The following is a 22658-nucleotide window of genomic DNA, read 5'->3' as shown; positions in this document are numbered from 1 at the left end:
AATTAATAAACAATATAAACACATATACCATGTCTAAAAGAATGAATAAACGATGTATTGTATAGGCTATACAAAGTGTAAACATATAAATCTAATCTAATCTAAACTTTAAAAGATCATAAAATAGCTACTTTGTTATCTTTAGAATTATCAGCATAGTTCTAGAACCGAAGCTGAACACAATGGTTGCCAAGCAACATATAGAACACAGCAAGTGTTTTTCTTCTGACGTAATCATTCTATATGTGTGACGCAACAAAGAGCCGCGAACTCATGCCTGAACACATTTCCCGGGAAGTTGAAGGAGTCATTGAAAGGGTCCTCCCGCTACATGATATATAGAAAGGAATGTGGCGCCACCAAGTGTTTGAAAGGGAGAACAGCGATAATGTAGTAACATGAAAACTGGGTTGTTCCTTCCCTAAGATCTGCCTGTCAGGCAAACCTTTCTTCCAGGATGTTCATAAATCCTGCTCTCCTTTGGATTCCTCTGTTTCCAACTACGATTGATTGGTTTGATCAAGGAAAACACATTTTGTTTTCGCCTGAATTAAGCTTCACAGACTGTGTGCTAAAAATAGATATAAAATACATAGTTTCCAAGCCACATTTAGGGTTGTTCTATCCTCTATTCAAAAATGTTCTCTTCATTTCTCTATGAGAATGGACCTGCAGAAAAATTTAATATTTCCATTTTAATGAAAAGTAATTTCCTCTGTTTCTGCTGTCAACATGTTGCATGGTAATGATTTTTAAGTGTGTACTGAATAACCATGCATGAGACTTGGTTCACAGGCTGCAGCTCAGTAGGCTATTTAACATAGTTTATCTGTCCATCATGTTATTTCATTTATTTTATTTAATCATTTAATGCGTATAATGTCAGATAATAGCGAATAATTCAATTCATGATTCATTCATGTTCCAATGCATTTTCAAGTCATTACTCGTCCAACCAAACAGTATAAAACCCAACGTTTATTTAATTGTAAATGTATACACTAAAAAAGCAGTGATTCGAGAAGCGAAAAATGTGGTTCTTTAGCTTTGTCGGTGATGATCAATTATTGAGTTTGTTGTCTATTATAAATTAATCAGTGAAGGATGTCCGTGACAGTGTATTCCACTGAAAACCAGAGAATAGCAAAATACCTTTGAGCTACATCATGAGTGTGATGTGGAAACTTGAAAGCTTCAGGGCACATACACTGAATAGACTTCTCAGTGAACTAGGAGACATCCAGTAGTTAAAGTTTAGGAATACAAAATATTTGCAGTAGATGTCAGATATTTGAACTTTTTTTAATGGAAATATATTCATTAGACAAAATGTATTATCAGAATCGGTTTTTATTAGCCAACTATGCAAGTATTCAAATAATGTGTCCCAAACAAACGCAAAATAGGACAATAAATTCTAAAATAGAGCAAAATGAATGTATTAATAATAAACCAATCTATTTATTATATTCAAAATATTGTATTAAATATATGTTTATATTTATAAACAGAAGTCATTAAGAACAAATTGATTGATAAAGTGATGAAAAACCAGTCATGAGCTCAGACAGAGTTTCAGTATCTGCCTGATAGACTAAACTTCGGTCATAAAGCCTGTTGTCGTCTGCTGTGATATCCCATGGTTCATTTCGAAAAGAAAAGGTCCCTGTTATTTGTATCCAGGGGGGGTTCCTGAACGCACCGGTGATCATTTTAACGCTAACCTTTAGCGTTACGTTTTCCTGTCTGCTGTATTTAATGGGCTTGTATTCGCATAACCCACAGTATTAGTAGCTGCTGGTTTTTTATTCTTACTTGACGACACTGGTGAGTAATTCCTCTACTTACATGACCGCTTTAGCTAATGTGAAGTAGCAAGGCCACAGAGTAAGGCTCGCTAGCATGAGCTAATTTAGGCAGCTAACGTGGCTGAGGATGTCTACTTCTTGTCTCACCTGGTTTAGCTGCTCATATTAGGACTCACGTGTGCTATTTGCATTTAAATTAAATACTATAATGAGCTTGACACTCTACCATTAGCATGCATAGAGGAGCTTCTGAACATCCCGTCCCCTCCACAGGTTCCTGTATTGCTCAGGATGTCATACCCTCCTCCGCTCAATCGCCAGCAGATTGGCATCCCGCAGCTTCCCCCGAGGATCCCACCTCCCCAGTATGGAGGGTTTGCACAAGCGGTCCCACCAGGTAATGACTCCCAGTATGGCAGGACAGCTGTGACAACTGTATGTCTGTAAACTAGCCTGTGTGTGTCCCTTTTCTTAAAAAATCCCTGTCTACTCAAAAATTAGTTTGCCTTCTTGTTCCTTCAGTTGGATTTTTGAGCTTCACTGTGCAATGTGTGTGCAAAGTTTGATACTATACATTTTCTCATGCATCTGCACAAAGTTTCTATTACATTGCTGTGTATGGTTGTATGCCACAATAAGAGGGTTTAAAGTACTTTGTTTTGTTTCTCATTTCAGGTACTCCTATGATCCCGGTTCACATGGGTGTAGTGACCCCCAACCCCACAGTGAGTTAGAGACAGTAGTTCCTACCGCTTGGCCAATTGAAGCATCAACTATGCTGCATGACCTGCAACTAGAAACACAATCCATCACTCATATTAGGAGTTCAATTCACCTCCCAAAATTGCTTGAAATGTTTGCATATTTTATTGTGCAAGCATTGCATTTAATGCTCTGGATAAGGGATGCGTAAAATGTAAAAATGTGATTTTTGCTGTTGCAGGTTCTTGTCCCGACCACAGTTACTGTAGCACAGAAGCCGATGGTTCCGAAGAAGGAGCTTGGCAACATCCGAGCCAAGGACATGGAGGACAGTAGTGGCCCTACCACCACTGTGTTTGTAGGGAACATCTCTGAAAAGGCATCTGACATGTTGGTCAGACAACTTTTAGCGGTGAGTTCATCATACATGAGCCGCACTGAAATTTGAAGCAATTTACCAGCTTCTTGCATCAGTGAAGCAGGTTGCACACTATAACAGCAAACACTTACACCAAGTTGAAAAATAAAATAGGCTACCTCGATCTTTTGACATATTTAAAAGTGTGAGCATATCCACTTCATCAGATGTGAGTCAAGTGCACAGTCTGTTCATTTGTAACCACTTATTTGTCTACATATGGACATGTTTTGGTACTTTTTGTTTAAGGATCAGCTTTGAATGTTGCAAGTGAGGAAATTTAAAATCAGAAGAAGCAACTTCATAGATTAAGAGTTGCAAGTGGCAGTCACCACTTACAAAGTTCAGCACCACCTTTTACCATATTGATGATGAAATATATCACTTGAGTGAAACCATGGAACTGATGCCCCCCAGAGACACAGATAGTATTGCACCAATACAGTTATGATAGATCCATGTATTCTTACAATGATGAGTGGCTCATTGACATTAGTTTCTTTTTTCTGTCCTCTTTTAATATAGAAATGTGGTATTGTTCTAAGCTGGAAGAGGGTCCAAGGAGCCTCTGGGAAACTTCAAGGTAAAAACAAAATGGGCACAAAACATTGAAACCATTTCTTCTCTTTGTGTGAATTCATGTTATGTTGCACATTTCTAAGACTCCAGATATTAAACCAGTGTCACTGTAATAGTTAATAAAAAAGTGTTCACCCCCAACAAATTAAATTACAGTGAATGTAATTACGCTTTTTTGGCACAAATGCTCCTTTAATATTAAACTGAGAACACATCTATAAGTTGATATTAAATGAAAATGAAAACCTCTGCTTCAAATTTCATGTTTCATTTTCTTCAAATATTGAAAGTTATCAAATATTTTGTTTAAATTCTTCTTTTTATTTACTCCGTAAAGCTTTTGGGTTCTGTGAGTATAAAGAGCCTGAATCTACACTACGAGCCCTCAGACTCCTGCACGAGTTGCTGTTAGGTGACAAGAAACTCTTGGTCAAGGTGGACGCTAAGACAAAGGCCCAACTAGATGAGTGGAAGGCCAAAAAGAAGAGTGCCAATGGCGTATGTAAACCTGCATACCTGCTGAGTAAAAGATAACATCAAAATTTCTGTATTGATACATTTGTTAAAATTAGGTGAATAAGTTTGTTTCTCCCTCTTTTTTTCTTAATTGTGTAGGGAGCCAGCAGTGGGTCAAAGAACGGGGACGATGATGAGGAGGTTCTTGATGAAGAAACCCTGCGTCGGGATCAGGTTGTAAAGGGGGCAATAGACGTCCTCATCCGAGAGTATGCAAGTGAGCTCAACGCTCCCTCGCAGGACCCTGACAGTCAACCTCGCAACAAAAAGCGGAAAGAGAAGAAAGAGGAGGTATTGTTTGTATAATATTTGAAGTGTAGACATTATATAGAGCAATATCTTATTGTGTGTTGATCTGTAGCTTAATTGTAGTGACTGCTGAGTACTTAGTGTGTTCGTTTCCTGTCTTTCTCTGCTTTGCGTAAGGAGGATATCAATGCCATGGAGATGGAGGATGACAAGAGAGACTTGATTTCCAGAGAGATCAGTAAATTCAGGGACACGCACAAGGTAATGTATCAAACTGCTGTTATTAATCTCTAGTTTAAGTTTTGGAGAAGAACTCCTCATTGTGTACTTAGAAAATCCTCAACAGGAAATACATCTTTCTCCAAATTTATATATTTTATGGAGGTAATTCCTCCATAAAACCTTTCTATTACTGTCAGATATAACAGAGATTCTCTATTGATATATAGATCAGTTAGTGAAATTCAAAAAGTAAAGATATAGGAAATCATTTATATTGATTCATGCATTTTTATTGTACCTGTTAAAGGCTAAATTATTATGATAATGTATCGGCCATTCATAGATGGCTGTATAATATCTGTCAGTATTTCTGAATTGGGCAAAAGTTTTCACTGTTCATAATACTGATTTGAGACGAAAAGATTCTTCACAAGCTAAATTCATCACACAGAGTGCATGGTCGCAATGTTAAATTCCATCTAAAGCTAATCTATTGATTAAACCCCACCAATATGGTAGAATTCATTTGGTGACTAGAGCAAGATGAATCTCTGAATCTCAGCTTTGGAAAAAGTTGCGAGGATAGGATGTAAGTATGATCTTTCATTTCTTCTTAATTCATGTTGGGCGCTCCCTACTTAAGGGTTTGCAGAGGGGCAACTGGCTCTCAGTTCACATTCATTAGGTTTTATTCAGGAATCTATTAGCATGTACATGTAGACTTGGGAAACAAAGCACCACTGATGGTAGTGCTGGAACTAGCGCGGACAAATTGCCAGTGATGATGTCCAGATGAAGTAAGTGGTCACCCTCAATTGGGTCTGAAAACGCTGGGCAGCTCAGTCAACCTCTGCAGGTCCTCAGATGATAAATTTATGTGTTTTGAAGACACACAGACTGAATGATCCTAACCACTGCAGTAGTTTGAACTGCAGCCTGTAGTATTAAAGCAGGGAGCGCCCCTTCACAGCACTCTGCGGTCTGAAGACTAACAAGGCAAGTTCTTGTTATATTCCTTTATTTTCCCTTTTGTGTTTCTCTCATTTTGTTTCCAAACATTTGTTTACTTTTCTTTTCTTCTGTTCTGTCTTTGTGACTCCACCCTCACCCCATAGTCTAACAATTAGAGAAGGATGTAAATGAGTGTTTTAGTGAATCCGATTATCACATTTTTTTGTGTTTATGTGAGAAAGACGAAGCTGCAGGATCATTTATCTGCTACTCAAAGGTAGATACAATAATGTAAACACGTCATGGAACCAGACTTTACCTCTGAACATTTCAAACTCTACGACACAGAGAGATGGCATAAGGATGAACACTTAATTTGTAATCTTAACAGCCATTCTATAAAAGATGGTCCTGTCATCATCACCTTTTAGCACTTTGATGTTTGACATTGAAAAGCAGTTAGAGGAAACTGAGCCAGGAAAGTGTCAAATCATCTGTACCCAAACTTCAGGCTCCAAAAAAAGAGCTGCTAAGAGGAACCTTGTAAAACCCATCACAGGATATGCCAAAGTAACACTGTCAGCAACAAATGGCAACGACACACTGCAAAGTAAGCAACGTGGACATTAAACTCTTGAACTCTACTCTAATTGGCATCTGCTCGATATAATGTGCCTGTGCATATTTGAAATAAACTGGGAACTTTAAAGCAGTACAACAACAAAATTAGCAATTTTCCTTCACATTGTGGAATATTAGACCAAGAGGTAAGTTTTGGGTTGATTTAGAGGTTACAGAACTGAGTCGGTAAGTTAATATTACAAGTTGACAGATGCTTTATGAATGCTCCACTTGTGTTAAGCTCCTTACACCAGATACAAACAAATAAAACTAATAGTTGATGTAGAGGTAGTTCAGACCACTTTCCACCTTTCCTCCTTTTTTGTTTTTGTTGGTCACTCATCAGGCGTTAGACCCACATTTCCAACAGTGTTCTTAGAATATTGTAAACCAGTAAAGATATGAACAACTAGTAACCATTTGTTATATAATTGTGAGCACTGTTTGAACTGTGGGCCTGACTCTGCTGAGATTTTTAATATTTAATGGGTTGGAGAGACCAAAGAGACAAGACAACGTACAGGTAAGACTGCTTCACTAATTTCCTTGTGCCAAAATGAAATGCAGTTTCTGTTTTTCTTTTTCTTTTTCTTTTTCAACAATGAATTTGAAAACAAGTTGTTATTGATGTTCAGATGAATTGCTTCACAGGTATCATTTGGTGACGTCTTTGTTTTTGACTTTACATTTGACCTGCTTTTCCTCCCACACGTAGCCTGTAGGATGTGTAGGGGCAGAGAAGCACTGAAACCATAGTTCATCACCTGTAAGTTGCACACCGATAGCTCCAAAACGGTCTGTTGAAAATGCCATTGACTTTTACGGCAGCTAGTAACAGTGTGGACAAAAGGTAAATGTTGCGTGTTTGTGTAGATTCACCTTGAACATGTGCACAGTTTTTAAAAAGAAAATTGTTGAATCAAGTTCATTCCAGTACTCATTGCATAAATATTTTAATTTTAAAAACTATTGGAAGTCTGCAAACACAGAGCAGCGGTTTTTACTAAAAGAAAGATATTTTTGCAGTAGACAAGTAAACGATGCTTAACAGAATCTGTGGTGTCAAAAATCATGTCTGCTCACCTTTCTCTTTGAGGCAAATAAATAAAACTGCAAATGAAAACATAGTGGTGGAATAAGTAGTATTATTTCTCCTGCTCCGTAACTTTATAGTGATTTAAAAAAAATTATAAAAAAACTCCTTGTGTGTCAAATATAACTTATATACAAAAACAAAATCAAATGTGTTTTTCCTGCGGTATAATGTAGTCCTGGTGTCTGGATCTGTCACCCTGCTGCAGGGGAGCACTTGCTCTGCAGTCTGGCACTGCTCCCCTGCATCTCAGATGACCATGTATAAAACACAGGACACAGGAGCTGATTATGTAATTCACTTAGTTGGACCATTTGCCACGTTAAGCTTGGGCTTGTTTTAATCCACTTGGCACACATAGGTAAGGCCAAACCAGGGCATTATATAGTGGTAATCTTGAGTGTATACTTAGAACTTGGTAAACCTGTTGACATAATGGTTTAAAACTAACTTGGTACTTGATGGACACTTTTTATCTGAAGTGTGCTTTATTACAATAAATGTGTTATTAGCCCAACTTAGAATTAAACCCTTTTAAGTGAAGGTATCATGTAAAGCTGAGAACATAAAGGTAATATTAATCAGTTCAAATCTCTTCTGCAGTGTGTGTGTTTGTGTGTGTGTGTAGTAGTCAGAGCCGCCTCTTTATGTTGTAATACTACATAAGGTCAAACATGCATTTTAACATACAGTATCTCTTGCATCAGGTCAAATCTATGACATATCTGCATTTGCCTGAGTGCACATTGATTTGGATAGTGCACGGATATGACGTTGTCCGATACATATTTGCCTACAGCTAAGTTTTTATTGGAAAGGCCTCTTCTTACATCAGAGCATAATCTCAGATCACCGTAGAGCACATAGTTGCTGCAGAGGACGAGTTGACCTGTTACATATGAAAAAAGCGAATTCAATATCAGTATATGTTAGAGAGGGGCTGAATGACGTAGCCAGGACAGGAAATGATCTATCTACCAACACTTTGATACAAAAAATACAATAATGTTAATATTTAGAGTCAAAATTTACTGATGAAACACCACAAACGTTTTACAGGTGGACGGTTTAAACCTACAGTCTCAGTCTAAACTTCTACACCTGCTGTTACCCCTTCTATAAGTACACATAGTCTTAAATTCTTAGGTATCTTTCAAGAATGAACTGCAATTTGTGGTTTTAAGTGTGTCCAGAATTGAGCAGTATCTTCATTAAACTTGCTTAAGCAGCAGACCATTCTTCCTGGAGGACACATCAGGTCTATGAGGACGTCCTCACTTGCAGAAGCCAGCCACTCCAAAGCAATGATTCATGGCAGTATGTGAGCATGTCTGGCCCAGGGTGTCTAAACCATTTTTTCACTTTCGTGCTGATAACGTGTGTATTAATGTATTTTAGTTTGATGGTCTTAATGTTTTAAATTGTAGTAACACATTTCCCCTTTTCTTCCTGTCGGGCTCCTGCAGAAACTGGAAGAGGAAAAAGGAAAGAAAGAAAAGGAGCGACTCGAGATCGAGAGGGAAAGGAGAGAGAGGGATAAAGAGCGGGAGCGCGAGAGGGAGCGCCGCGACCGCGAGAAAGAGAAGGAGAGGGAAAGGGAGAGGGACAAGGAGCGGGAAAGAGACCGAGATCGCGATAGGGAAAGGGAGAGAGACCGCGAACGGGAAAGGACGAAGGAGAGAGAGCGGGAGAGGGAGAGGAGTCGAGACGTCAGTGAAGACCGCAGCAGGTCAAGGTAAGTGGTCAGTGATGTTATGCCCCATGCCTTTGTTACTCTTTTCATGTAGTTCAAAGCACATGACTCATTTGTACACTGTTGTATATTGTGGTGCGTAAAACCAACTTACTGACTACTCTAATTTAAAATTATACTTTCATATATAACAGCTAGGCTTTAGTCTAATTCTTAACATTTTTTAAAATTATTTTTCAATTTCATTAACAAAAGATACTACAAACACTCCAGTTCACGCATTTAATTACAAAAACCCACCCCAGGCCAGAAACATCTTTATATAAAACATTTATTTATTAATTTACCAAATACAAGATAAAAGGAGACCAAAATCTATGTCCAGTGACAACTTCTCTAGATGAACAAAACAAGATATTTGCAGTAATAGAGCTGGAGCAGTCTTGTCTTTCCAACACACTTGTGTTCTTTTGCACTTTTGCACCACAATTTTGATTAAATTTCAAAAGGGGTTGCCGCCATCTTTTGCAGCAACCGTGTAATAAATCAGTAGCCAGTTAATCAGATTGAATTACTATTATTTTTCAATGTTGTTGTTTTTTTATTCATCATATTTAATTGCAAAAACAATAAATAAATCAAAAGCTCCAGGAAAATGACTGAATAGACATTAAGAAACATTGTTTTTAAGATCAAGAATGCACTTTGAAGTCATTCTAATGCTGCTGTATTGGATTTAATTACATTTAACAGATACCTGACACACACACACAAGTGTGGCAGCTCATTTAACCGATATAATGAAGCCACTGTACTAAAATGTCAAAGGAACAAGATTGACTAAAAGTGCAGCAAGATAAATAAATGCATGGCTTTCTTTTCATTTTTTTTTCTTTTCAACTTTAAGATAATGTTTAAATGAGACTAACATAAATGTGTTGTGCAGAGAGAGGACCAGAGAGGAGAAAAAACGCGACCGTGAAGAAGATGAAGAAGACGTGTATGAACGGAGGAGACTTGAGAGGAGGCTCCGAGACAAAGAGGCTGCATACCAGGAGGTACGTGTAATCTCAAATCAGTTAAAAATAAGTGATCAAATGCACATGAAGGCTGAATCCACTGATACTGATGGTTAAATAATTATTCCACGTCCTCTTGAAGCGCCTAAAAAACTGGGAGATCCGGGAGAGGAAGAAAGCTCGCGACTACAGCAAAGAAATGGAGAGGGAAGACGAGCGGCGTCGTGAAATGGTACATACATGCATACCACACCTGGATCCAATTGGCATTAAATAATTATTAACTATTATTATATTTTGTTGTAGATATTAAGAATGATAGAATAGCTGCATCAGTTTAAGGTAAGGTTATATAGAACTTAATTGATGGTGAAAAACATGAACAGTTACAGGATCAGGAATGAAAGTATACATGTTAAAACATATTTTCAAATACACAGAGGAACTGTGATTACATAAACATGCTGCAGGCAGTTTTAACAAGTGAAAATTTGCTATGAATGTGAAGTAGCATGGATGACTAATGGGTAGAGATTTACTTACTGTTGTTACATCAAACATTTTGTTTAAATCCAGATGAAAGAAGCCAAAAGACTGAAAGAATTCCTTGAGGATTATGACGACGACAGAGATGACCCAAAATACTACAGGTGATTTATCTTCATAAAGTGCATTTATCATTGCATGAAATTCACTTTTTACATTTTTTTCATCACTTCACTTGTCCTTATGATCCTCTCAGGGGAAGCGCTTTGCAGAAGCGACTTCGTGACCGAGAAAAAGAAACAGAATTGGACGAGCGAGACCGGAAGAGAGAGAAGGAAGAACTGGAGGAGATCAGACAGAGGCTTCTAGCTGAGGGCCACCCTGACCCTGACGCTGAGTTACAGAGGGTGAGTCCATCTAAAAAAAAACTCATTATATCTCACTTACAGGTTTTGCTCTTTATTCTTTCTGTGTTGCCTATCTTCCTTTTTATGTGATGACGTTGGTGCATCTGTTCTTAAAAATTCCGGATGTATATAAATATAAGCTGTTCCTCAAAGTTGTGTCTTGTGTCATGTATTTGTTTTAGATGGAGGAGGAGGCAGAGAGGAGACGACAGCCCCCTTTGAAACTTGAACCAGAGGAGGAAGTAAACCAGGACAAGGCTCACAGGGATTGGGATCGGGAGAAGAGAGGGTCAGGGAGGCCCGCAGAGCCAGCACCTCGAGGCCCCCAGCCACAATCAGACGACGACGTAGAGGAAGGGGAGGAGGATGACTACCATGATGGGGAGGACTCTCAAGAGGCCAAGCCGCACCTCAAACCTATCATGCGACCAATCACTACCGCTCCCTCAGTGTCCTCTGCCAGTGGGAACGCCACTCCAAACTCACCCGGCAATGAATCTCCCTGCGGCATCATCATTCCAGGCGAGAACACTCCTGAGGTCCAACCTCCCGAGGAACTCCGGCCCAAGATCGGACTCAGTCTCAAACTGGGTGAGTACGGTAACAAGCGGTGTATACAAAATGCTTTTAGACTTATTGCTTTGTTCCATAATCAACTGGTTCTCCTCCTGATTTTGTGCTTCAGGTGCCACGAACAGTCCCAGCCAGCTCAACGTCGGAAAGCGAAAGAAACTGCCGTCCGTGGAAAGTGTTTTCAACAAGTTTGACGATGAGGAGGCTGACGAGCAGCCTCGCAAAAGGAAACTGGTTCCACTTGACTACGGCGACGACGACAAAAGTCTGGGCTTGGACGGCGCAGAAATTCCAGGAGCCAAAGGCAGCATCAACACAGAGGAGAAACGCAAGCACATTAAGAGTCTTATAGAGAAGATCCCCACTGCCAGGCCTGAGCTCTTCACCTACCCTCTGGATTGGACTATGGTGGATTCGGTAAAGATTTGGATTTCTTTTTTCAGGCATATTTTTTGTCATGAGGTCATTCAGTAATTGAAAAGGAAACCATTTTTATTGTTGATGTTGTTTCTGCAGACTCTGATGGATCGTCGCATTAAACCGTGGATAAATAAAAAGATTATTGAATACATCGGTGAAGAAGAGGCAACTCTGGTTGATTTTGTCTGTTCAAAGGTTAGTGATGATTTGTCTTTTATGAAAAATACTTGGATCAGTTAAATTATTTTCAAGCTTTAGACTAGTGTTGCCTGTAATTTCAAAGTGCCTTGGAAAACACAATATATACGCTTCTAACTCCTTGAATTTCCTCTGCGTGCTGATGTTTGTGTTATTGCACTGTTGAGCATTTTAACTCTAATATTTTGTATTTTCTCCCCAGGTGATGGCACACAGCACTCCCCAAGGTATTCTTGATGATGTTGCTATGGTAAGTTGAAACTGTTTGCATCACAGAGCCTTTTTGATCCTAATGCGATGACTCATTTAAATGTGTGCTTCTTATTTAGGCAAGTAGGTGATAGAATTGTATCCTTTTTTTTTAATCATTCGACTTTGAGCAATGTAAAGTTGTGCTCACAGTGCCTCAGCTGAAGATACTTTTTAAGTGGGGTGACCAGAACCTTGACAGTAGCAGCAGTAAACTACGCTGACCGGACAGTTTTTAAAAGTGCAGTGTAGTGTCAAACCCACAGAGAATTATCACCTGACTCTGCACTTCACCTCAGCTCTGAGGAGATTTATAGTCTGTCTTGTACTATATAGCTGCTGCTCTACTGTTATGCTTCACTCTCATACAGCCAGCAGAAAAAGCTCTCATAAACTTAAGTTATCTTCCCAGCACCAAACTGTAAACAGATAAAGTTAAGGCAGATATTTCCATCAACAGCTGAAGACAAAAAACAAAGTTAAAAGAAGAGTGAATACTGAACTTAACAGTCATCAAGTGACCAGAAGCACAACTTCAAATGAATGATAATGATGATCTGTGTATGTTGGATGTGTAAATAGGCAACTTTTTGCCAAGAAGTTCACCTTATAAAAGGATGTCAATGTTGTTTTTACAGCTTGTTCCACTGCTGTCAAGTGGCCAAAAATCAATTAATGCAGGTTTAATGACGGCCTTACAAGCTCTGTCTCCTCTTTAATGTATCTCGTCTCTTCGCAATGAAGCAAAAATGGCAAAGATTTTTTTTTAGGAGTAAAGGTCTTGGCTCGAGCTGCCTCGTCTAGCTACAGTACTGATGAACAGATTCATGCAAACACCATACAAATAAGATAATCATTTACAGTTGATCAGTGTAACTTTCATAAATAGCAAGTCAGATTCATTGCATGAGCTGTTTGATACAAAGTTGTCTAACCTTACTGTTTGTGTTTAGGTACTCGATGAAGAAGCAGAAGTCTTCATAGTAAAAATGTGGAGGCTGTTGATATATGAAACAGAAGCTAAGAAGATTGGACTGGTGAAATAAATACCAGACATCTCTCTGACTGACTGAGTTTGATCGCAGTTCTGCTGCCCTACAGTTTCTGGTCCAGCAGACTGTAAACTTGTGCCCATACACCCCTCCATTCCATCATCAAGGAGCTGCTTGACTTGTACGTGTGTGTGTGTTTGGAAGGGAAAGTATGAGCTGTGGACAGAAAGGGTTTTGCAAAAACATGTTGCATGATAAAACCTTGGTTGTAATTGTTTTCCTTTGTTGAGGCAAAAGTCAAGAGTTGCATTTTTACCCATCTGTTCTTCAATAAGTTGGACACATTCTGCTTTGATTTACTGTTGTCACGTTGAGGCACTGCTCCATTGTGTGAACTAATAAATATGCTTTTTTTTCTAGAACATGTGTTTTTAATGTGCTGTCTATTTGTATTTTATTTCCAGGCATCAGGCTGGTTTTAAATGCAACAATATGCAAAATATTGATAATAAAAATATATAATAGAACAATCGCTTGTTATTAGACAAAAAATATATCAATACATATAATAACAATAATGAATCTAGAGAAAATTTGCCATGTGTCTACTGTGAGAACAAGCCAAATGAATGTTGCAGAATTTAAAATCAGGGTTAAACTTTTATTATCCAGTGTTTAAAGGCCAAGTGATGGGGGGCAAAATCCAGTGTCCACACATTCATTTAGTGCAAAAGTTAATTTAAAAGTTGATCTGAAGCTTATATGAGGCTTCAGTAATCTGAGTCAGTCATATCAGGTGGATATCAGCCACATTTACAGTCTTTCTGTATCAAATTCTCTCTTTGTGCTTCCCTGTTGGGTTAGTAACAAAAGAGGGACTGTGGCACTAAAAAGGCTAAAGTTGAAACTCAACTACTTGATTTGACTCATTTGGAAGGCTGAAGCTTCAGATAAAGGTTTAAGTACATTGTGTTCCCCATCAGTTACACTGTAAGTGCATGATGAGGGTAGCTTCTAATCAGGGGCGGAGCTAAGTGTGGCTTTCGGGGCTGCAGCCACAAATGTTTTCTCAAAAGCCTTGAAAAGCCTTTCTTTTTAAAAATCTGTTGAAGTCACTTTTTTTGAAGAGTGACTGAATGTGAGTGAGTTTATAATAATTATGTTAAGAGTGAAACTTCTGAAAACATTTCAGCTGAGGCAGTGTTACAGAGTAAAATGTTAATTAAACTAACGGAATATTGTTTTTGTTTTCCTTTTCATCTAATGCCTTATTTAGACTATTATTTTTATTTCAATGTGCGTTCTATTTGGAAAATAGTTAATAAGGGCCAAAATAAATCACTACCCCCTGTAATATTAGCAGTAGTCATACAATGCAGTGACATTTACATTCTGCACAAGTGAACCATCCAAAAAAAAAAACCCTAGATCCACCCCTTCCTCTAATGATTGCAGTTACAAAAATAATTTCAGTGTTTATTTGGGCTTCTGACGTGTTTTAAGGCACATTTGAAAAATTATGAACCTTGTTTTCCTTTCAATTTAATGCCTTATTTAGCCTATTATTTTATTTCAATGTGCATTAGAAATAGAAATAGTTAAACAGGACCACAATAAATCACTACCACCACTAATGTTAGCAGTGGTCATACAATACAGTAAAATTTAAATAAAATAAACTTGATAACATCTGTAAATTACTTTACATGTCTCTAACATATTATTTTATATATGCTATGATATGTTTTGAGTGTAAATATAAAACATGCCCATCAGAGTATATAGTTACATCAGAAGAAATCTAAAATAAAACCCATCATTTCTTCTGTGCTGCAAGCTGAGACGTGGCAGGTTTGTCTGCACAGTGATGAGTGAATGAAACTCAACCCGGAAGTACTTTTAATCTACACCAAAAAAAAACACACGGAGGATGATCAGCTAGCTCTCAGTTTGTTAGTGGGGCATTTACCAAGTCAGGGGGGAAGTTGTGATGTTAAAGAGATGATGATGCAAGGTGTCTACTATTTGGACGTGAAGGTTAAAGTGTCAGACTTCTTTAATTTGTGATTTTTTTTTTAAAGAGCCAGGCTGAAGCTAGTTAGCTTAGCGTGCTAACACTGCCGAGGCCACAAGCTGCAACGTCGGTGTTGTTAACGTGGATGTTTTGAGGCTCTGGCGTGTTTTATTAGATTACCAACTACTGTAAACTACTGGCATGTTATGTGACTTGACGAGCACGATTAAACAGTCAGTGTTAAGAAGAGAGAAGTGAGGTTTAGCTTAGCATTGTTATTAGCCGAAGAAGAGGAAAAAGTGAAGCCATGGATGATTTTAGCTCTATCAGCCTGTTGTCTCTGGCGATGTTAGTAGGATGTTATGTGGCTGGGACAATACCTTTAGCTTTCAACTTCTCAGAGGTAAGTTTACAACATGCAAAACCCTTTTTAGAAATATATATATATGTATATGTATACAAGTGCTTGCTGAATACTTGCACAGTTAAAGGAGGAGCTCACAATTTATGCAAGCCTGTGTTAAAACAAAAGTTATGTCTCCAAATGTTTGCAGTAATTGTTTTTAATGCCTTTATCGTTGTCTGGAGAATCCCAACTTTGTTGTTTCAGGATAATTAGAAAATTAAATGTTGTGTCCTCTTATATCTCATTGACATCTGCAGCAATGAATCATTCCTCTTGTTTATACTTGCCTCATAATGTTTATAATGCAACTGATGGGGGCCAAAACCAACTTCTAGCTTCTGTGCAGAAATATTTTCTTTAAAAGTTTATCTGAAGCTAATATGAAGCTTCAGACGTCCAAATGATAGATATCTTTCAATGTTAATGTCTTTTTTGGTGCCAAAGTCCTTCTTTTTTTATTTTCTACTACAGCTCAACAGAGCAACACAAAGAATCATAATCAGAACCAGGTTTATTGCTAAGTAGGTTTGCACATACAAGGAATTTGCCTTGGTTTTGTGGTGCATAATTGTAAAAATATACACAAAATGATGTAATATTAAATAATATTAATAAAAACAAAGGAAGACATTTACAATAAAATCTGTAAAAGATATCCTTAATGAAAGGGTTAGGGTTAGAGACAGGGAAAAAGACTGTAAATGAGCCAGATTGTAGTCACATGAAGTAAAGACTCTTGATATGACTAAATCAGACTGCTGAAGCTTCATATAAGCTTTAGATACACTTTTTTTTTTAATGTGTGGATTTTGCCCTCCATCACTTCCATTGAAAGCACATTTGAAGGAGATCTGTTAAAAGTCAGTATGAACAGGAGGAATGATTACAGTGAGGAAAACCTCTTTCACTGTTCATATGAACACCTGACTGTTGTTTTAAGACAAACTGGAAAAATGGAACCTGACCTTTAAGCTAACTTAGGCAATAGCAACATTTCCAGTTTTACAGAGAGGTTAAAGTTTATCTTCATCAATGCTTCTAATCTCAAGTTGTGATTGCATCAAACTTTCCAGTGTTAATCAGATAATCAAGTCATCATTTGTGTTTATGAGGCAGAAGCCTTAAATGTGACTCTTTATGTTTGATCAGGAGAAGCTGAAGCTGGTCACTGTGCTGGGAGCAGGGCTGCTCTGTGGGACAGCCCTGGCTGTTATCATTCCTGAAGGGGTCCACGTACTTTATGAAGAGATCCTTGAAGGTAGAGTCCACCTGTTTACACCAAAGCAGTATATTCCCCCCTGAATGTGTTTACACAACTCTATTTAATCAAAGCAAACCTGCCTGGTTTGTGTTCACATTTGAAGGTGGTCTTTGATAGTGCTGAAACCAGTCAATGAAAAGACAGGAATAGCTCATCTATCATTGGTCATTTAATCTGTAAATGTTCAGTTAATACTGAAAATTGTCAGTCACAAATCTCACAACAATTTAACTGTTAACAATATAGACAAAGACATTTAATTTACAATTTTACAGTAAGGAGAACGGCTTTTAATCTTCACAGTGGACAAGCTGGAATCAGAGAATGAATGGCTGTTTGATAATTGACTTAAATTATTGATCAAATACCAAATTCATCCGGTTTGTCGGTCATTCAACAAGTGACAGAACTTGGGATGATTGTGGCATTGATTTGTAGTTTATGTCATGTGCAGGTATTTGCTTAAAAGTATTTGAAGGTGGGTGTTGGCCTCAGGAATAGAGCTGAAATGATAAATGTTCTATCAAATGACTTACTGATTAATCTTCAGGTACTCTGATAATCAGTTAATCGTTATCTCCAATGGGAGGATTAGCTTGGTTTCTCTGTTTTATGTGATTGTAAGCTGAATATCTTTGAGTTTTGGATTGTTGGTGAGTAATTTGAAGATGTCTCCTTGAAAACTGGGAAATTCTGTTTGGTCTTTTATAAAAATGTTCTGACATTTTATAGAGTATATTAGGATCAGGAGAAAAACAAATTAAGGCAGATTCATCAATAATGGAAAAGCATCATTAGTTAGAGCCTTAGTAGTGATTTAAATCTCACTCTCCTCATTTCCTGTCAGCTCCCTACTGTTTGCTGTCTAATGAAGCTAAAAAAAGTCTTTGAAGTCTTTGGATCTCCCGACAGAGATTTAGAGTATAGAGCATGTACACATACTGTAATCTACTGTAATTTGGCAACAATTGATTCAACAATCCTATTCAAATAGAGCAAAGTTCGACTAGCAGTAGTAAACTACAAATAGTTGAAGCCTTTCTGTTACGTAACAAAGTTTGTCAAACACAAATATTTGATTTATGATAAAATTACAAACTAAATGTTTCCACAGAGGAGTTCAGTGCGTCATGTGATGTCTTTATAGGAGGGTTTTATTTGAATTTATGATCTCTGTGCGTAGTAGTCTCAGGAATCAGAATTTAAATGTTTTATTGAGCTGTCATTTAACTTATGTGTTGTCTCATGACCATATTCACAGGTGGACAGCACAGTCATGGCGCAGCTGGGGGTTTGGAGGTGTCCGAGGCGAAGGTTGAATCAAAGGCAGGCCTGGGCGAGAGCGTGAAACACGAGCACAGTCACGAGCAGCTCCACGCCTGCATCGGAGTGTCTCTGGTCCTGGGCTTCGTCTTTATGCTGCTTGTGGACCAGATAGGCAGTTCACATGTGCATAACACTGAGGGTGAGTACTGCGAGGGAAACAAAAGCAGGAAGATTAAAGCATCCACAGCACACGGGTGCTGAGTGTCTGTGTGGTGATTTAGTTATGAGAGGGGAGAGGCTGGGTCATTATCCTCGAAGTGATAATCTGCTTTGGAAGACAATTATCTCGTTGAATTAGACCCTGCATTTTCTTTCCCAGGGTGCACTGCTCTGTGAGGAGATGTTGTTGTGGTTTTATTACTCACATGTACTTTTGTATTGTGTCTGGTTTAGATCCAGAGTCCGCGAGGGTCACCAACTCAAAAATTACCACCACCCTGGGTCTGGTGGTCCACGCTGCAGGTGGGTTTGACGCTCAGTCACATCACAAATTGATTGATGTTCCTTGTAACTAGATTTTTTATTTATTTAACAATTTACAACTAGTGCATATATTGTATTGTGGAACCACAAAAACCTGTTTAAATTTCTGTTATCTTTCTTTTTAAACTTATTTACTCATAAATCTTTAGTTTTTGGATGAAGCTCCAAATTAAAATTAAAACACAAAGGTGATTTTTGAAAGCTCAACAGTAACAGCTGCTGATTCTTTCAGTATTACATCAAAAATGTTAATAATTTCATCATACTAATGACCAAATATTAAAGACACTATACACGACATTCAGTTACTAGATGTTACACTGTAGCACCAACATAGGTAAACGTGTGCGTCACTTACTCAATAAAGTTGGGGGGGAAAGAAAGGCGACATATGAAACTAAGATCAAACTGTTAAACTAGTCGCTGATCAAATATGGATCAAGCTTCTGCCTCCAAATGTTTTCAGAAACATGTTTGAGAAGGTTTGTGACATGGCTGCCATCTTAGAAACAGACATGGAGGACACGGAGCGACTCACATACACTAACATACAGGTTGGAGCAGCCACCAAAACAAAGAACAGAAAAGCTCGGATCACAAAACACACATAGGTGATGTGGCTTAAGTCTCTGCTCCTGTCACCACTGCTCCACTATATATTTACATAGAAAGTAGTTGTTTGCTGATATCAAGTTAAGCTCAGTGTAATTTATTGCACATTTTTAAATATTACATCTCAGTAACTCTGTCTTTTGTCTCCAGCTGATGGAGTGGCTCTAGGAGCTGCTGCCTCAACCTCTCAGACCAGCGTTCAGCTCATCGTCTTTGTAGCGATCATGCTGCACAAGGTAATAATGTTATATATCTTGATGCATATATATATACAAATGAAACCTGTTTAGCTGAAGTATGTTTTAAACGTGCTGCTCTGTCGTCCGCAGGCTCCCGCAGCGTTCGGCCTGGTATCGTTCCTGATGCACGCCGGGCTCGAGAGGAACCGCATCCGCAAACATCTCCTGGTCTTCGCCCTGGCAGCGCCCGTCCTCGCTATGCTCACTTTTCTTGGCCTCAGTCAGGTAACAGCAGAGAAAATGTGCTGGATGGGATAAAGATCTTATTAAATAGAAATAGGAATATTCTCTCAGTTTCTTTGTTTGGAGCAAATCACAGAGTTTTTTCCAAGGCAACGAACTGCAGCTCTCTCATTGCTTGTAACACAGTCTCTTAGCTTGGGAATCAGTATGTTTTGTATTCAGCCTGAGGCACACTGGCTGTCACCTCCTTAGAATGTGTTGAACACGACTCCAATAAAAGGCATTGTGTTGCTTAAGAAAACCAGTCTGGTTGGTCGGAGTTCAGGGTCCTCTACGACATTTAACAGGCCTGTTTGAGATGAAATGGATTCAATTTCGTAAGCCATAAAAAGTCCGAATGAAATGAAATAAAGTATGCATTTCACCAACCAGCTGCCCATCAGAAAGAAAATGTTTATTTGTGGCTCAAATCTTCAGTCAGACATTTAGCCTGACAGTTTTTTTTCTGTTTTTTTTCCGTCCTCAGAGCAGCAAAGAGGCCCTGTCAGACATCAACGCCACCGGTGTTGCCATGCTCTTCTCAGCCGGCACCTTCCTCTACGTGGCCACCGTCCACGTGCTCCCTGAGGTGGGGGGCACCGGCCACAGCCACGCAGCCGCGGGAGGGAACGGGGGGAAGGGACTGAGCAAGGTGGAGGTGGTAGCTCTGGTGCTGGGCTGCCTCATTCCTCTGGTGCTGTCCGTCGGTCACCACCACTAGACTCAGAGCTCAGGAGTTAGAAGAGAGGAAAGACTTCAAACATTGTGGATCTAAATGTCTTATTGCTTGTTGTTTGCTGATGGACCTCGCGGATCAGGCTGGTGGACGTCTTACGACTCGGAGATGAACTTGAAACAGGGAATGAATAATGTTAGGGAAATCAGAGTTGCTGCAGTGACAACCAAGGCACACAACAATGCTTTTTTTTTCTGCAGACACAACGCTTTACAGATACAGTTTGTGTCCATTTATTCCACCAGAAATCTTTTATTTTTATTTTTTTGAGGGGCATTTTTATGCCTTTTATTGGGTAGTGACATTGAAGATATGACAGGAAACGAGGGAGATAGAGAGAGGGAATGACCTGCAACAAAGCTCCGCTGCTGGAATCAAACCACAGATGTTTTGTTTATGTTGCAGCGTCTTCACCATCAGACCACCACACTCCAGAAATCCTTTTTTTTTTTTTTTTTTTTTAAAGAGAGGCCATAGTGGTGGAGCCTTTATCCCAGTTTATTAAGATCACTGCAGTTTTCAGTGTTGCATTATTGTGCTTGTCCAAAGTCAAAGAACCAACCCTGATTTCATGACAGTAATGTTTTACTAGATACCAGTTGCACAGTGAGATTTAAAATATCCCGATAGAGGTTCTGATAACAAGAAAGCAACGTAAACTCCCTTTTTTTATATATATATAACTGTACAGATTGTAAATCTCTTAGCAACAGTCCAGATCGATTAGAGCTGATTTTTCAAGTGCCATATTAACAAGCTGAAACAGATTCACGAAGAGACGACGCCATGAGGACTTTACAGTTTGTAGAAGACGTTCCTGACTTATTTTCTTAACTTCACAGCTTGCGAGGCAGGAAGAGATATTAGCCTAACCAGCCAGAGGCCCGTAACAGTTTTTTTGCTTTGGCTTGTGATTTTTGTCTACAGAGTGAGAGGTCCTGTTATAAAAAAATCTGTTGTGTGGGGGGAAAAAAAGCTGTTATTTAAAACCACATGTTAAAGTGAAAGATCCAGTCGACTAGAGGCCGAGTCTCGTGTGTGAGGAAGGAGACACAACGCAGCCTCAATGAATCAAATGAACTTTTGTCACTTTTGTTTTATCGGTTTAGTTCCTGAAATGTTTTTTTTTTTCTGTTCTGTTTTTTCTGAAGAATAATTATAAATAGAGATTGCAGGAAAAAAAATCTGTATAGAATTGTCTTAAGTGATTGTATAGAGTGTTACTAAGCTTATTTTAAGGTGGAGGGTTATTTCAGCGGTCACTCTGAATGAATGAATGGATGGATAAATGGATGAGTTGCCTTGTAAAGGGCATTTACTGAATGAGCTCACACTGAGGGACCATTGATAGAAATATTCGTCACTACAGATTAGTGAGGAGACTTTGAGCAAACCTTTCTTTTAAGCCCTATAATTCTTTTACTCCTCATTCAATAATTAATTAAACATACCTGAGCAATAATCATACCCATGCACAGTCACTTCCCTCTCAGGAGTGCAGCTGATGTTTTGTCTTCATTGACAAAATAATTTGAATGCGATTCACATATCAGGACCTGTCGGATAGATGCTCTTGAACGCAGCCCTGCCCCCAACATCTCCCCCCCCCCCCCCCCCCCCCCCCCCCCCCCCCCCCCCGCCTCTGCTCCGGCATCGTTAAAACTAAACGCTCCCTCTTCTATAAGGACACGTGGATATTGTGAGTGTGTCGCTTTGCCTGCTCACGGCAGAGCTCATGTGTATGTATATGTGTGTAAGTATACTGTACAGAGTAACTTCTTTCTTCCACAATCATCATGGTCTCTTGTGTGAGATGGAACTGCTAACTCACAAATACATTTTTTTTTTTATTTTTACTTTCATGTGATTTTCTGGACATGGACGGACTGTTCTTTTCAGTACTGACACAAGAGGAGTGTCTGTTTCACGTACAAATGTAACGGTTTACACACGACTTGTCTATTAATTCCAACTTAAATGACGAGAAGACGCCAAACGTGATGTTTTAAGCTTCCTACGAGAAGGAGAGCGGAGCAGGACGCATGCAGACCAGCAACTGCATGACCGTTTTATTTTTTATATGGGAAACTGTGTGTCTGTACAAAAGGGAACCCCCCCCCCCCACAGTGTTGCTTTTGGGCATGCTGGAGGACTGATCCATTA

At 38.8% G+C, this 22658-nt stretch overlaps 2 protein-coding genes across 3 annotated transcripts; both read left to right on the top strand.

Moving 5' to 3' along the window:
- The first annotated feature begins 1688 nt into the window (after positions 1-1688).
- rbm25a (RNA binding motif protein 25a) lies at positions 1689-13612 on the top strand. 2 transcript variants are annotated; one of them, XM_062439942.1, is made up of 18 exons: positions 1689-1827; positions 2082-2205; positions 2484-2533; positions 2752-2922; positions 3454-3511; positions 3845-4005; positions 4123-4314; positions 4453-4533; positions 8626-8894; positions 9799-9910; positions 10014-10103; positions 10448-10521; positions 10614-10764; positions 10947-11355; positions 11450-11754; positions 11854-11952; positions 12158-12205; positions 13158-13612. In XM_062439942.1, the coding sequence occupies exons 2-18, from the start codon at positions 2100-2102 to the stop codon at positions 13248-13250; spliced, it is 2469 nt and encodes an 822-aa protein (XP_062295926.1). In that variant the 5' UTR covers positions 1689-1827; positions 2082-2099; the 3' UTR covers positions 13251-13612. The 2 variants fall into 2 exon arrangements, with proteins under 2 accessions (XP_062295926.1, XP_062295925.1); XM_062439941.1 differs by having other exon boundaries at positions 4450-4533.
- Positions 13613-15115: 1503 nt separating this feature from the next.
- Positions 15116-22119, top strand: slc39a9 (solute carrier family 39 member 9). Its single transcript, XM_062440134.1, has 7 exons — positions 15116-15613; positions 16766-16874; positions 18139-18342; positions 18597-18665; positions 19449-19534; positions 19628-19762; positions 20247-22119. The coding sequence occupies exons 1-7, from the start codon at positions 15518-15520 to the stop codon at positions 20478-20480; spliced, it is 933 nt and encodes a 310-aa protein (XP_062296118.1). The 5' UTR covers positions 15116-15517; the 3' UTR covers positions 20481-22119.
- The last annotated feature ends 539 nt before the right edge of the window (positions 22120-22658 follow it).

This window comes from Scomber scombrus, chromosome 19 (genome assembly GCF_963691925.1).
Source record: "Scomber scombrus chromosome 19, fScoSco1.1, whole genome shotgun sequence".
NCBI lineage: Eukaryota > Metazoa > Chordata > Actinopteri > Scombriformes > Scombridae > Scomber > Scomber scombrus.
The sequence above is the reverse complement of the archived record's forward strand: the minus strand, read 5'-3'. Positions and strand labels throughout refer to the sequence as shown.